Source organism: Amblyomma mixtum, chromosome 3 (assembly GCF_055824585.1).
Source record: "Amblyomma mixtum isolate Tamu chromosome 3, ASM5582458v1, whole genome shotgun sequence".
In the NCBI taxonomy this organism is placed as follows: domain Eukaryota; kingdom Metazoa; phylum Arthropoda; class Arachnida; order Ixodida; family Ixodidae; genus Amblyomma; species Amblyomma mixtum.
The window spans coordinates 297,252,603-297,269,323 of record NC_143014.1 but is presented as its reverse complement, the minus strand read 5'-3'; the positions used below and the strand labels follow the sequence as shown (position 1 = coordinate 297,269,323).

Here is a 16,721-nt window from a genome sequence, read left to right as displayed (position 1 = left end):
GCGGTGTTCCTGGATCCGATGCCTGGTGAAACACGCTACTACCACGGCAAAACATAACAATAGCCACTCATCGTAGCCTGCAATTCCATAGCTTAACAACTGACTCTCCCCTCAAAATATTATTCATCTGTTCCAAGGCTTCATTTCCCCCAACTATAATCTGTACTTGCTACCATGTCCCCCGAAACTGATGCTTTGATCATTCCTTCGTTTTATAATGCCCTTCACACAGAGCTTCAGAACTTCCATACACTTTTCTTCTGATACTTGGTGACTAACTTCCCCAAAATAAAAGGGTGTAATCCATCTGAGACATCAAATTCTTCAATGTACAATTTCCTGAACACGTGCCAAACCTTTGCTCTTACTCAAATAATCATCAGCCCAACAAGACAGAACGTTCACTCACCCAGCATACTAGATCTGATACTAAGACAGCAGCAGGCGAGAGCATGATAAAATAAATTCCCATAGTTTGAATAATCTGTGGTAACAGCAGTATTGCAACACTATCAACAGACAGCGATACAAACGCACAAAAGAACAACATTGTCACATTGTCTGCATATGCAACATAAGCACAAATAAAATGCACACAGCAACGCATGAAGAATCCGTTGCTGATAGAGGTCTGTTTAACGAGCTGCCTTGCTGCGTTCTAAACCTTCGAATGCATTGTACAGTTATACTTTCATGCAACCCCTAGAGTTTCTCGTCCAAACTAATTTTCACGACTTTTACCTCATGAGGACTGTGCAGGTCAGTCAGCGGCATGGCTGCTGAACGACCATAGCAGAGCAGCGGTGGTTTGAATTCGTGCCTTGGAATGGCTTCTTTGTGCCACCCTTGCGCTTAAACCTTGTGCTCCGGTGTCCGATAGAGGGGAAACAACAAAGATTACATTGCAAATCGCTCCTCTACCAAGGTTATGACATTACATTGCAAGTACTTCCTAAAACTAATGAAAATTACTTTCAATCATTTTTTATGCACAGCGGTTGCTCAGTGGTTAAGGCGCTTTTCTTGCTTCATATCACTTTTGGCTGCTTTTATGCACACTGCTCGAGTTGATGATATAGACGTACAGTCAACGACTGATTTTTCGGACCCTCTAGGGAACTTAAGGGGACACACTGGTCTTAAAATGAAAATCTTTATTATTAGAGATATTGTAATGAAATTAGGTGTGCGCATGTATTTCTTCTCCTGTTTTCAAAAATGTAATTAGTTTCTGCCTATCTCAATTAGTTCTCAAATTATGGGAAAATAACTGAATCCTAATTAGGTAATTTCTTACGGGTCATTAAGACACTTTCCCTCAATATTTTTTGGTTCTGATTGAAATGTAGCTGTAGCCAAAGACATGCCATGTGGAGCTATGCTATTTATATTGTTATTAAGGTAGATCATCATATAAAAATATTCAATTATGTCGATGCATCACAATTCTGGAATATAATTAGCTGGTATTATTGTCTGCAAAATTTGATATGTTCGACTTAGAAACATAGAAATAGCATAGCTCCACAGTTCAATTCTTTTTGAATTCAACGGTGTAAAATTTATTAAAATTGGACCACAAAAACATAATTAAAAGTTCTGTAAGGCTAGTGACATTGGCAAAAAACGTGATGCTGAGAAAATCGCATTTAAAGTTTTGACACTGACTACAGAAAATTTTGTGAGGAATCTTCAACAATGGATTTTATTTAGATGTTCCCTATCTATTTCTCTACAAAGCAAAACAAAAAGTGTCTTATTCCATCCAAGAAAACATTAATAAAAAAATGTCAAAGGTGTAAGCGCGATGAAGTTGTAAAAAAATGATTTCTCATGAGGTTATCGGTAGATTTTTTTAGAGACAATGGAGTGTAGGGCTGCAGTGTTGAGCTCTAAAGACAATATTTTGAACACTGAAAACTGTTTTTTGAGAGACCCAGCAGTCCGGAGCCAAGAAGATCCGAGCCCCCACCATGGCAAGCACTTGGGTGGTCCTGAGAAGGACCGTTGGGTGTGACGTTCAGCACATCTGCTCTGTCTTCGAGAAGAACCACCTGGACGTTAGGCAGCACGCTGTCCTGTGCCTCTGCAGAACGTCTCTATAGCAGTCCAGGACTATAATCTTTAGTTGCTCCTGTTTTGTGCCGCCTTGTCAGAGTCTCTTTCATATCAGTGCTCTTTTGATGAGACCCATTTCCCTTTCGCAAACGCAGGGCGTCTTCTCTAGGCTTCGCTGAACAAGGCAGCCACCAGCAGCGTAGCCCAGACTTGCAGTGATGGACTGATTGGTTGCCCTCCTTCCTTGGTTATAGATGGCAACAGCCTCAGCAGCGGCCCGCTTCACACTTTTCAATGAAGCATTCCCATTCTTGGAAGCTTGTGTCCAAATGAGAGAGTGTAGGCTTTCACTCGCATTCTGCGTCCTTCCCTCACTGCACCGTGCCAACAAGTTCTCATCGCTGAGCCTTGCAAACACTGGCTCCAGAGCAGCCCCAACACAAGCCGGGAGGGCACTCTTGTGTGGAGGTGGAAGCTCACCATTGGCCAAGGCTCTATTGAACTTGCACCAAGAGTCAGCACCCTCAGGGCACTTGGAATGGTTTGGGACATCATCTGTAGACGTCATGTGTAGGAGTATAGCGTCCACTGCCTTCTTCATGCCTGGAACATCATTGCTGTTGCTCCTCAGGGCATAGCCGTAGTAGTTTGTGATCTTCTTGATCTTGTCCTGTGTCAGCTTGCCTCTTCCACCAAGAGACTCGCCTTGAGCCTTCTTTTTGTCAACCAGGTTCCGCAGAGCAGTCCCCATTCGCTTATGGACGTGGCTGATACAATCTTTCTTTTCAACCTTTATGAAGCCATACACTTCTGCTTCTGATAAAGCATGAAAAGTCCGGCTGTCTCCATCAGAGAGGACGGTCGTGTAGCGCAGACCATGCTTAGCCAGAGACCTCTGAAACATGGTCAGCGCAGCCTCCACTTCCATGCGGCCAGAGTTACAATCAATGTTTCGCTGGCACTCGTGGGTGGCGAGCCAGTCACAGTACCCTTCATCGTGTGGCTGTGGTCCCACGGCACATCCGAGACAGAAGTTCGAATAAACAACGTGGTCGATCACCAGACCAGTGTAGAGCTCAACAATGCAGCCCACGCTTATGTGAGAGCTACGACCTCGGGTCATCCACGAGCCATCAAAAATAACGTCAATATTCCCAACTGGGTTCAAGAAATCTCTATACAGATCCTTGATGACTGCCACACTGGCAGCTTCGCTTGCAGTCGCTGTGCTCTCGCAGGCTTTCACGAAAGTTTTCAGGTGTCCCCGAAAGGTCTTGTGGTGCAGACCTCGGTGCGACAGGTTCATAGAGGCACAAAAGTTGGCAAGGGCAGTCACGCCTTTGCCTATCGTCTGTATGCCCTTCATGGCCCTCATGTTGACTTCAAAGGGAGCAATGTTGGCAGTTCCACTTACTCGTGGGGAAGAAAATTGCTTCTTCTCGAAGTTGCAACTGCTGCAGACGAGCTGGAGCTTTACAGCTAAGCCATACTCCTTGTCTGCTGCCTTGCTCAAAGTCAGACTTCCAGTGCTGCAGGTTCCGCACTTCGATTGCGCGAAAAAGTTGTTCAAAACTTTCATATCCACAATCACAAACTCAGTACCAGCATCACCGGTCTGGCACTCTGCGCTGACACCAAGAAGTTCAAACTTGCGCTGGGTCGCTGACTTTTCCGACAGCGTGGACTTCGCGTGCGCCGATCGCTCAGCAAGCTGTGCCTGCTCCGCCGCTGAGTAGTAAGCGGCATCAACACGAACTGTACCGTGATCCGGGATGCAGTTCGTGGTGGAACTTGGTCCCGCAGTGTCATCAGCGAGCAGCGTGGCTGACGTTCCCGGCAGATCCAGCGAGTCCGGCACCGGCTCCAACGCAGGTCCCGACGGCGCACTTGTGGCCGACGCCTTCGGCTTTTTGTTCCACGCTCGTTTCTTACGGCTTCCAAAAGCTCGTTGCGTGCACGGTTTAAGTCGGCTGTCTCCCATCACCTCGATCGCATGGAAAAACTCCAGACACAAAGCAGAAATGCGGCACGAAGAGAAAAAACAAGCGCAAAAGCAGACGCGCATGAAGCGGCAGCCACGGCAGCGAATGCAAAAGAGAAAGGAAAAAAATGACGCGCCGGTCACGCCAGCCAATGGAATGCGTGGAATGGCGTGCTTGAAAAGCGCGCCGTGCGCGAGCCAATCAGCGACCCGGAAACGGCCTTCGGAAAACTGGCCAGGGCAGCCGTTTCGCTTCAGCGACGCCATTTTGAGAAGTCGCGAATTGCGCACAAAGAAAACAGCTTCAAATCAAGCCCAAGATGGCGGCGATCGGCCGGCTGCAGCGTCTGTGGTGCGCGCGGGAAGTTCGAACAAATTTCGCCCTTTTGAGGGCATTTCGTGGCTGCCTTGGTATATTGAAAGCAGATTTTATCGCATTTCCCGACCGAATTTAGCGTTAATAATTTGAGAATAGGTGCTCGAAAGGTCAAACTTTCCGAAAATGAGTTTTGCTCAAAATCGATTTTTTTACCATTTTTGACTGTTCTAAGACCCGCGGTCTCCCCTTAAGAACGTCTGAAAATTCAGGCAGTCCAAATAAAATGAATGCATGCAAAAGACACACCATTTTTCTTTTTTTTTCTCGGATCTAGAGGGTCAAGGGTGAAGCACCAGGCTTCCGAAACCTTCCCACAGTATCAGAGAAGTGGCTAAGAAAACAGGCATTCAAAAGCTCTGTATGCAGCCGCATGCCGGTTTATTATGTATGTGTCGTCAGGGCAGCCGGTGTTATTGCTGCAGTGGCTTGAAGACCTTGTTGATTGTTGTTTGGACGGGGTTCCACTTGCATGTGATCATATTCGCTTCGATCTGAGCAAGGGTCATGTCAGCAGTATTCACCGATGAAAGCGTCAACAATGCTCGCGTCAACTCGGCGCTCGTAGGCGGCGCAGGCATTGGCTCCTCATTTTCAACACCGGAGTCTTCCGAATTCTCCACAACCTGACAGACTATTTCCTTGTCAGTTAGTTCTGCGCAGAAGTCAAGCTCGTTGTCAGTGTCAACAAACTGTTCGAAAGTTATTTCCGTGGGTATGGCAACTCCAGCAGAGCGGAGGTCGTTGATCACGTCGTCCATGGGCGGACACACGTCAATCGTGTTGTTGCTTTCAGGAAAGTGTACTACCTCTGTGGCGAGTACGAAGCCCGCGTGGCGAAAACAGTTGTGAATCGTGTCTTGCCTCACTACCTTCCATGCGTCCGCAAGCATTCCAACAGCACACCGAAGGTCAACGTTATAGCCTTTGCTATTTTCCGCACACAGCACCATGCAGTTTAGTACCCGTGAACAGTACAAAATTTTTAGATTGCGGATGATGCCTTGGTCCATCGGTTGCAGGATTGCAGTCATGTTGGGTGGCATGAATTCCAGCTGGACAGCCTTCAAGTTCTTGATGTGACCACGTGTGGCATGAATTCCAGCTGGACAGCCTTCAAGTTCTTGATGTGACCACGAGCGGCGCAGTTGTCAATGAAGAGCACAACACATCTGTACTGAAGTTCAAACTTCCTGTCTAACCTGCGGACGAAACTTTCAAATAACTGCTGAGTCACCCATGCCTTTCTGTTGGCTTCATACAACACTGGCAGGGTTGTCCCTTTAAAGCATCTCAGCTTCCTTGACTTCGAAGCTTCTTGCTGCCAGACATGTTGCTGCCGACAAGACCGGTCAGCCGTTCTTTACTGTTTGCTACCACAGCATGGGTCACCAGCAAAAGCGAACATTCTTTCTAGCAACATCTTATAAATTAAACCAGTTTCATCACAGTTGAAAACGTTGTCAGCAGAGAACTGCTGCAACAAAGCCGTTGTGGTACTGCTCAATAACTGCACTGTCGACGGCGCCGCTCTCACCGCACATCTTCTTGAACTTGAGGTCATTCCAATGTTTAACGTTCCTCAACCATCCATCACTAAACTTAAAACCCTCAATGACATCTGAACCACGAGAGTTTCCGCTTTTTGTAGCCTGAGACCAGCAATCACTTTGCAATCATAGGATTAAGCCACACGATGAGAGCTTCCTCAAGCTTCGGATGAACAAGTTGGCTTGCTTTCTTTTTTTGGGCACCAGATGGTTTTTCGGCTGCTTCCAAGATCTTGCCCTTGTTCTTGAGGAAATCTGAAACTGTTTACTTAGAAATGCCGAACTCCTTGCCCATGTCAGCCTGCGATCGGCTGCTCATCACTTGCTTGATTATGGCGGCTTTCTTCTCCATCGTTAACCGACGGTATTGCTTTCCGTGCTTCGATGCCATTGGCGAGGACGACGAAGTCGGAGTGGGGGGCCATTGCAGGCATGCAAAATCCTCAAGTTGCAAACAGTGGAGTTTCTTGACAAGTGTCTAAGCCCCTAGGCCTAATGTTGCAGAGCACACTTCACAAAACAGCAGAACAACACGCCACACTAGCCAAAATATGGTCTGCGCAAACAAAATGGCGCCGCGGCGCCTCCGGAGTTTCCGGAGGCGGCGCTGGTGAACACAGCAAGCGTGGCCAGACCAAATTGGTGTGTGACGGCTAGATTCAGCTAGTTGTGGCTCAAAGCGGTGGTATGCTTTGGCTGCAAGTGGATTTCCTTCGCAAGAGCGCTGCGAGAGGAGCCAAAGGACCTTCTGAGGACCTTTCGTGGCGCCAAAAAGTTCGAAAAATTGGACGGCGAGGAGTTCGAGCGATCGAAATTACAGATGTCTTAATACATTGATTCTATGGGGCTCATGGCGGTGCTGCGAAGATGTCCGAAATATCAGGCATGTCCGAAAACTCAGTCGTTGACTGTATATATTCTTTCAAGAGGACTTGACTGTATATACAAATGGCACAAAACAGAGGGTGATTCTGCTGCCTTCCTGGGATTGGAAAGTCATCCCAGAGACAAGTCCACAATTCAAACCAGATGGCCACCAACTTGCCTGGACGAAGACGCCTGATGGAGCCTGTCTGAAGACTGCGTCCTATGTGCGAACTCTTCTCCAGCCAGTGGGCAGCTTGCAGAATTTTTGCAGTGCTGACAGCCATAGACACAAATGGGGATGTACAGGCTTAGTAAATAAATGGCTTAATAATTGGAAGTAGTTACTTTCACCCTCGTCCATTTTGTTCTTCCTATGTCCGTATTTTGTGAAGGGGCCTTCGAGGGGCTCTCTTCTTCTTATACAGTCCAATTCTCTGGTGAGTAGATACCGCATGCCGCACGTCCTTTTGCAGTGATTGTGCTTCTTCACAATTTTGTACAGTTCACTGGTCAGAGTGATCGGAGGTTGGAGTTAGAAGGGGAATACCAGAAAATGCGGCCTTTGTACCCAAACTTAGCACAGGAGACGCTGTGGTTTACTCATAAGTACAATTCCTTGCTTGCTTCATGATCGGGAGCATGTTGTCTAAGTATACCGCCCAAGCATCAACTGTGGCTCCAGCGAACACGTTTTATCTGTGTGGAGCAGAACGCTATGATAATTTTGGTGCTAGGTATTGCTTTCAGAAGTCGTGACGCTGATCTCTTTCCTGGTGGCTGTAGTCAAGAAGCCGTTTTCCAAGCGTGCATCTATGAGAGCCAGTAGGCATATGATGCTCAGCGACAATGCAGTCTTTTGCACTGTGAGTGTAGATAGTGCGGGAGAGGCTTATTTTCTTATTCACTTATTACGCCTCGATCTACTTCATGTCAGTGTAGATAGCACAGCCCTCATGTAGCCCTTTTTCGAACCGGTGTGAATGACCGCAGCAGCATCCAGTCAAGACAACATTGTTTGAACATACAAAACAACGAAGACGCTAGACATAAATATACCATCATCATCAGCCTCACTACATCCACTGTAGGGCAAAGGCCTCTCTCATGTCTCTCCAATTAACCTGATCCTTTGCCATTTGCGGCCACCGTATCCCCGCAAACTTCTTAATCTCATCCGCCAACCTAACTTTCTGCTGCACCCTGCTATATTTGCCTCCTCTTGGAATCCACTCTGTTGCCCTTAACAACCACCGGCTATCTTGCCTTCATGTTACATGCCCTGCCCAAGCCCATTTCTTCCTCCTGATTTCAACTAGGATTTCATTAACCCGCGTTTGTTCCCTCACCAACTCTGCCCACTTCCGATCTCTTAATGTTACACCTATCATTTTTTTTCCATGGCTCGTTGCGTTGTCCTCAACTTAAGCTGAACCCTCTTTGTTAGCCTCCATGTTTCTGCCCTATAGGTGAGTACCAGCAAGATACAGCTGTTGTAGACTTTCCTCTTGAGGGATATTGGCAAACTGCCATTCATGATCTGAGAGAAACTGCCATATGTGCTCCACCCCATTCTTATTCTTTTAGTTATTTCCCTCTCATGGTCTGGATCAGCGGTCACTACCTGCCCTAAGTAATATTCTCTTACTACTTCCAGCACCTCGCTACCAATTGCGAACTGCTGTTTCCTTGCTAGACTCATGAACATTACTTTGGTTTTCTGCATGTTAATTTTTAACCCCATCGTTCTGCTCTGCCTGCCTAACTCATAGATCATGCTTTTCAGTTCATGTCCTGAGTGAATTAGCAAGGCAATGTCATCAGCGAATCGCAAATTACTCAGGTATTCTCCATTAACTCTTATCCCCAACTCTTCCCATTCCAGTCCCCGGAATACCTCCTGTAAGCAGGCAGTGAAGAGAATTGGCGAGATCATGTCTCCCTGCCTGACACCCTTCCTTATTAGAATTTTATTGCTGACTTTATGAAGAACTATAGTAACTGTACATTCTTCATAGATATCTTCCAATATTTTCACATAACCCTTTTCTACACCCTAATTCCGCAATGCCCGCATGACACCCGAGGTTTCCATTGAGTCAAATGTTTTCTCGTAATCAATGAAGGCCATATATAGGGGTTGTTTATATTCTCCGCATTTATCTATCCCCTGATTGATATCGTGAATATGGTCTATTGCTGAGTATCCTTTATGGAAGCCTACCTGATCATTTGGTTGATTGAAGTCTAGGGTTGTCCTGACTCTACTAGCGATTACCTTAGTAAATACCTTGTAGGCAAGTGACAGTAAGCTAATCGGTCTGTAATTCTTCAAGTCCTTGACGTCTCCTTTCTTATGAATTAAGATAATGTTAGCTTTCTTCCAAGCTCCTGGTAGGCTCGAGGTCACAATGCATTGCGTATACAGGGTGGGAAGTTTTTCTATCATAACCTCTCCTGTGTCTTTCAGCAAATCCGCTGTTATCTGATCCTCACCAGCTGCTTTCCTCCTTTGCATTGCTCGTAAGGCTTTCTTTACTTCCTCCTTTGTTACTGGCGGGATGTCCCACTGCTGTGCTCGACTGCCTTTCTCAGTAACTTTCTGATTGCATTCGCTACAATACAGATTTGTGTAAAACTCTTTGGCTACTTTAACTATCTTATCCATATTGCTAGTGACATTGCCCTCTTTGTCTCTTAGTGCATACATCTGGTTTTTACCTGCACCTAGTATTCTCTTTACTGCTTTTAGGCTACCTCCGTTCTTCAGAGCATGCCAAAATTTCTCCATGTTAACTTCCTTATGTCGGCTACCTTGTACTTAATTATTAGCTTCGATACCTCTGCTAGTTTTATTCTGTCTCTGGAGTTAGACGATCTCATGCTTTAGTGTTTCTTGATCTGATCTTTAGTCTCCTGAGATAGCTTGCCGGTATCCTGTCGAACCATCCCACCACCTACTACTGCGGCACACGCCGTAACGATAGCTATTAAATTATCGTTCCCTGTTTCAACACTACGGTCGCCTTCTTCAGTCAAAGCAGAAAATCTGTTCTGCAGTGAAATCCTGAATTCCTCTACTTTCCTCCTTAATGCTAACTCGTTATTATTCTTCTGCTTCACTAGTTTCCTCCGTTCTCTCTTCAAATCTAAGCTAATATGAGACCTTACCATTCTGTGGTCGCTACAACGGAGCTTTCTGAGTACCTGCACATCCTCTACAATGCTAGGGTGAGCGCACAGTATGAAGTTTATTTCATTTTTAGTCTCACCATTCGGGCTCTTTCACGTTCACTTCCTGTTTGCTCATTTGCGGAAGAAGGTATTCATGATGCGTAAATTATTTCTATCAGCAAACTCTACTATAATTCTCCCCTGCTATTTTTAAACCCTATCCCATAGTCGCCTACCACCTGGTCTCCAGCCTGCTTCTTGCGCACCTTCACATTGAAGTCGCCCACCAGTACAGTGTACTGCGATTTTACTTTGGTCATTGCCGATTCCACATCTTCATAGAAGCATTCAATGGCCTCGTCATCATGGCTTGATGTAGGCACGTAGGCCTGCACCATCTTCAGCTTGTACCTCTTATTAAGCCTAATTATGATAGCTGGCACCCTCTCGTTAATACTATAAAACTCCTCTATGTTGCCAGCTATATCCTCATTGATGAGAAATCCCACACCTAGCTCTCCTCTGTCTGCTAATCCACGATAAAGCAGTATGTGCCCACCCTTTAGGATTGTATACGCCTCATCTATCCTCCTAACCTCACTAAGCCCTATGACATCCCATTTATTACCCGCTAATTCCTCTAACAGTACTGCTAAGCTAGCCTCACTGAATAAGGTTCTAGCATTAAGCGTTGCCAGGTTCAGTTTCCAATGGCAGCCCGTCCAGAGCAAGAGATTCTTAGCATCCTCTGCTGCATCACAGGTCTGACCGTCGCCGTGGTCAGTTGCTCCACAGCCGCTGGGGACTGAGGGCAGAGCGGTAACTGGTTTGTTCATAGAAGGTTGCGGCCAAGTACTACACCAGGGTGGCCAAATCTTGTTCTGGTGAGGAAGTGAGTTGTCGGTTCTGGTCACCGAGATCAGGCTGCACTCCAGGCCTGGTGATTTAAAGTGTAGTTCAACTAAATGACAGATCAGCTTTCCAACTCTTAATGACCTGAATAGCGCTCGAATGCATGCAGTTACACAGCAATTATGATGAAACTTGGATCAACCACTTAATCTGTGATCTTGCAAAATATGGCTATTTTATAAACAAAAATATCACTGCATTTTACTTCAAACACACAGTTCATATTTTACTTTACTGAACTACAGTTTCTGCCTAGGCTTGAGCTTTGCATGTGCCACAACCGAACACTGCACACAGCCAACACAATCCACTAGACGCTTGTTTGTCTTGACGCATTGCCAGTCTTCAAGACAACTTTGAGGCACAAAAAAATAGGTAAAGGTTCTTAATCTGGAGTTATATCAGCCTGGATAGCAATCATATGTGTGATTTGAGAACATACAGCCGTAGAAATTTAGCACATTCGACCAACATGGCGAAATAGCTGACTGCCGTCATGACAGTTGACCCCTACAACAAGAACTGCTCATCTCCGTAGCCCTGAACTGCCGCTGAAATCTCAGTGACTTCCGGCACTGACATGTAACATCGCTGAAGTACTGCTTAAGTGAGCTGCTGTTGAAAACACTTGTACAACAGGAATACAATGCTGCTTTTGCAGTTGAATTTTCTAGACAACAGCTGAGTTGTATCAATCACATAAACTTTTGCTGTGCTGTGCAGCAAGCCCGGATAACACACTGCGGTTGCTGTCAAGGCTTGAGGAAAGAACAGTAAAGCAAAGCAACACAGTCAGAGTCAAGAGCACTTACCCGCAATTCCTTCTTCAAGGCAGCAAACAGTTGGATGTGCACCTGGCTATCACCACACAAGGTTTTATCACCTAAGCATAAAAGAACAGGTGAAATATTTATCCACAGGTCATACAAATTGGTACCAGCAGTTTCTAGTTCACCACAATATTAAACATCAGCACACAGGCCACACAAATCTCAATTGTAACAACTAATGTAAAATGCCAAAGTGAACATCTTAGAAATGAGCTTCTTCATCTTTTCTTTGAAAGGATGGCTTGAGGTGGCCCTGCACAGTTTGTGCCAAAGTGTTGAGAATGTCAACTCCTCCGTTTCCCAACACATTACTTTCAAGCAGTAACTTACACTAATACCAAACAAATTAGATGTCCATATAGGAACACAGTGGTTGAAAAGATTAAAGAAGAGAAGAAGAACTGCGCATGCAGTGTGTTCACAAAATACAACAGACATGCCTGCAATGAACGAATTCTTGCTGAGGCTCTTGATGATCTTTTCTGCTTCAGTGTCTCCCCAGTTCCCACGACGGAGTGAGCCAAGAAGCGCCTCTTCCTTGTCCTGAGCTTCCTCATGCGAAGCGTCCTCGGTGAAGCAGGACAGGTGGTTTTCATGCATGTTGAACAGCTCATGTACTATGCAGTACTTGCACCTGCACCGAGCAACAAAAAAATTTCAACTCTGGTCTTGAATATCGTCTTGAGATTGCACAACGCCATTTACTTAGTACTTTTTCATTTACAAACTGCACTTAGCAATGAGGAGCTTTACTGTGGATTTGAATCTCACATTAGACAACCTCAGGCGCAGCCTATGCAAAGCACCAGATATAAGATTTTCATAGCCAATTACTGTGGCATAAGGAAAAAACGAGGATTTAAGAGTTTGCTGTGATATTCTGCAGGATGCTAGAATATCCATACTTAAGAACATTAAGTACGTAATTAATTAAGCACATAATTAAGTGGCTTCTCAGGTATATTTTCTAAGCATTAGATGGTTTATGGTTTATGGAGGTTTAATGTCCAAAAGTGACTCTGGCTATGAGGGATGCCGTAGTGAAGGGCTCGGGAAATTTCGACCACCCGAGGTTCTTTAACATGCACTGACATCGCACAGTACATGGGCCTCTACCTTTTTGCTTACATCAAAATTCGACCACCATGGCCGGGATCAAACCTGCGTCTTTTCGGTCAGCAGCTGAGTGCCATAACCACTGAGCCACCGCGGCAGGTTCTAAACATTAAGAACTTTGGCGACATAGAAAATGCTCCTAAATCTTGCTCAACACAAACAGCCAGAAGAATTATTCTGCTCAGACTGCATTTCAGGTCGCCTCTTATGCAAGGTGTTAAGCAATTTTTTTCAAATACAGTACGCAACTGCCAGACTCCCCAGAAAGCTTCCAGGAGCTCGGCAACATGAGTGACCACTGAAAATCTTCGCAGCAGACCCCCCCCCCCCAGACACCATGGCTGCCAGTCACGACACCCTGCAGGAGATCACTGGTGAGGCCACCATATACAACTGTGCAGGTTGTCACCAACCTCAACACAGCCTCAACCAGCCATACTTCTGGACCTCATTCACAAAGAACTAAGTGTCGCAAGCACCTTGCATCCTGACAAGAAACCACAAGTCATAGTCTGTTAGCAATGTCATGCTGCTCTTGCAGCCACTTGAAGAGAAGCTTGAGCAACCCCAGAAGTAATGTGGCATGCAAAACTTTTCTAACACAATAATAAAAACATGCTCAAGTCCAGCTCAACCATTCACCGAAATGAGGTACTCAATGCTGTAAAATACATTAAACAAGTAGTTTTACACAGTATGAAAGCAGGGTTGCCACGTAGGGCTCTAAATAGCCAAACTGGGCTACCTGATTTTGGTTTTGGCAGCAAATATTGTTGGTTGGCTATTTGACCATCTTTGGGCTACTCGGTACCCTTGCTTGCGACTTTATAAATATTTAAACAGTATTAAAACACTGCGCCCCAAGGTGTCCAATAAAAATACAAACTATTCCGCTTGGAAAAGCAATGCAATGCAAGTGTGAGCTTGCCAGATGGTAAGCATTTTCCGTTACGCCTTAAAAAGCCTTCTCTCAACAAGGACAAGAACAACATCCTTCCTGAGCGGTGCTGTACATTTTTGATCGTTTTTGTCATGTGAAACTGTCAGGTGACTTCCACTTCTTGCATTGCGGCAGTATAAGTAAGTTGCCATTTAATGCTCCCTTTAAGGCTTTTGCAGACTTCATTCAGCCGTTTATTGTTTCTGCAAATTGAGTCCGAATATTGCTTTCTGCAATACAGGGCAATGACCTCGGAGACAACTCCGCAACAGTATTCTGAAAGAATGCCCTTGGTGCCAAAAATAGTGCTGGTGTTAGCCTGTTTCCATTGCTGTCGCAACTAGCCATTTCACTGCTCACACTTCCAGTGTCTAAAGCTGAGATTGAACGAGTGTACAGTCAGGTAACTCTAACTTAAAACTGACTTGCGGAACAGAATGTCCTTAGAAATAATGCACAATATTTTGCATGCCATATTTAAACTAATGAGAAATGGGAAATGGCGCTAGGGGGTTTGTACCATTAGAGGTGTTTCTGAAGCATTTTAGTACCACTATAATGTACAGCGAGTGATGTTCAGTTACTCTGCGTTCATTTTGTAAAGAAATCTAAGTCTTTGCATCAGACGTCTGAATAAACGTTTCAAATAAACTGAGGGAAGTTTTCTCATTTGGCTATTTTGGGCTATTTTTTCGGGTCGACATTTGGCTACTTTTGGGCTATATTACGCAGGAATTTGGCGGGTCGCTCTGCGAGAACCTGGCAACCCTGCCAGTAGTCATCCATAGGCCTCACGATTGTTTTTGTAGCAGCTGTTGCTCTGTGTTAGGCCTATGTGCGATCTGTGTTTCGGCACGATGGAGAGCGTCAACAAACAGCCACACAGTGAACTTTCGCTTGAAAAAAAGTTCTGCAAGTTTTACAGGAGCTTGAGCAAAGTGCCTGTTTAAAACAGAAGTTATGAAAAAGTTCGACATCCTGAAGTCAACGCTGTCACGAATCCTGAAAAACAAAGCCACCATTCTAGGGGCTCTCAAGAATGAGATCTTCACTGCAAATCGGATGTGCATGAGGACAACGCCATATGGAGAACTTGACAACGTTCTTTTCTTGTGGTTCAAGCATGTGTGGAGTGCCAATTTTTCGATAAGCGGTGACATTTAGGAGCAGAAGGTGCAGGAGATAGCCCAGCAAATGGGAGTCAAAAATTTCAGCGTCAGCGGCATATGGCCGAGCTGACTTAGTGCCGTCACCTTGCCTTTAAGACCATCTCAGGTGAAGGTGCTGTAGTGAACAGAGAAGTTTGCACCAGCTAGCGATAAGGATGGCTGATGGAGATTCTAGGCAGCTATGAGCTGCGAGATGTTTTTAACATCAACGAGATGAGCCATTTTTATAAGGTGCTTCCATCGAAGACTCGCCTACAGAGGCAGTACAGGTGGGAAATACAGCCAGGAGCTTATTACTGTACTGGTGGGCGCAAACATAGCCGGGGATGAAAAGTTGAGTTGCTGGTGGTAGGGAAGTCAAAACACATACATTGCTTCAAGGGCACTCTGTGGCCTTCCAGTGATATACCATGCAAACTGAAGAGCATGGATGACGATGGCAATATTCGAAAACTGGCTGCTGGAGGAAGACACACGGTTTACTAGGCAGAGCAGGAAAGTTGTCTTCACTGTGGATAATTGCCCTGCCCAAGGCCAGGTGGAAGGACTGAAGTCAATCAGTCTGACATTCCTGCCACCCAATGCCACAGCCATCATCCAAAGAATGGATCAAGGAGTGATCCAGAATAGAATGTAAAGGTCCACTACCACCGCCAGATGATCCATTGAATGCTGCTTTGTTCTGACAGCGGGAAGAATTACAGCACTGACTTGCTGTCGGCCCACGCCTGGGAACAAGTGCAGGTGATGACAGTGAAGAGGTGCTTCCACCATGCAGTCTTCGAAGCACACGAACCGACACCACATGAAGAGGCAAGTACAACTGCCGATGCTGAAGCTGACGCAATATTCAGCCCAGTAGTACCCTCTGACCCATTCTCGCAACAGGACTATGAGGCACTGGATGCAAATGTGGCCACCTGTCGTGAGGACAACCTCGAGGAAATGATTGCTGAAGTGCAAGTTGAGGACCACTCCTCTCCCAGTCATGAGTGTGAGGAGGATCCTGTGCCCAGTGCAGTGCCAGACAGTGCAGCTAGAGATGCAGTTGTACTTTTGCAGCACTACTGTGAGCAGGAATGGTGTGCAAAATTTCTTTCTAGCCTCTCAAACATGCACAATAAGTTTGTAAAAAAGCAACTGAAGAATATGAAGCAGACCAAGATTGATTCCTTTTTTTCTGCATGCCCACATCAGCAAGGGCTGAAGCAATTTAATTAAAGATATGTTTCATGAATTTGTGTACTCTGCTTGAATGAAACTTCCTATAAATAGAACATTTTTTAAATCTTTTTCAAGTTCTGTATAACAGGAGTCCACAGTATACCGACGTACATTACTGTTGCCACTCTTATGTTCCGCAGTTGCTTGCATATGTGGGAGAGCCCCATCAATCACCCACAAAAGAACAAGACATCTGTCCCTAGACATTGTAGCCCACAATGCAGATGATGCTGCTGCGCCTATGCCCTTGTGGCGTCACACAAGCATTTCAATACAGTGGTCGCCATTCACGGGACGAGGTTCCTGATCCTGATTTCAATTGCATTATTTGGAAGATACAGCACATCAGGGCATTCAAGCTTTTAGATTAGAATCACAGGTTTTTGCATTATTCACTACATGCCTACACGCCTTTTATTCTACCGACGGCAACATGTGCAAGATGTGATAACTGAGCACGTCATATCTCTGCACCAAGCACAGGTGCACCAACTGCTTTCTTTGCATCAGCAAGAAAGCTACTCCCC

At 45.5% G+C, this 16,721-nt stretch overlaps 1 protein-coding gene across 8 annotated transcripts in view; it reads right to left on the bottom strand.

Moving 5' to 3' along the window:
• Positions 1-16,721, bottom strand: part of LOC149355318 (uncharacterized) — a 224,897-nt gene that overhangs the window by 180,773 nt on the left and 27,403 nt on the right. For 7 of the 8 annotated variants that reach the window (XR_016291486.1, XM_089583756.1, XM_089583753.1 and 4 more), the window contains exons 1-2: positions 12,186-12,610; positions 11,728-11,798 (exon numbers count right to left, since the gene is read on the bottom strand). Coding sequence is in view for 7 of the 8 variants with exons in the window: in XM_089583756.1 (XP_089439882.1) it covers positions 11,728-11,798; positions 12,186-12,345 (231 nt within the window). In the remaining variant the exon portion in view is untranslated. Of the gene's footprint in view, positions 1-11,727; positions 11,799-12,185; positions 12,611-16,721 lie in introns of those variants that run through there. The other variant, XM_089583754.1, reaches the window with a different exon arrangement.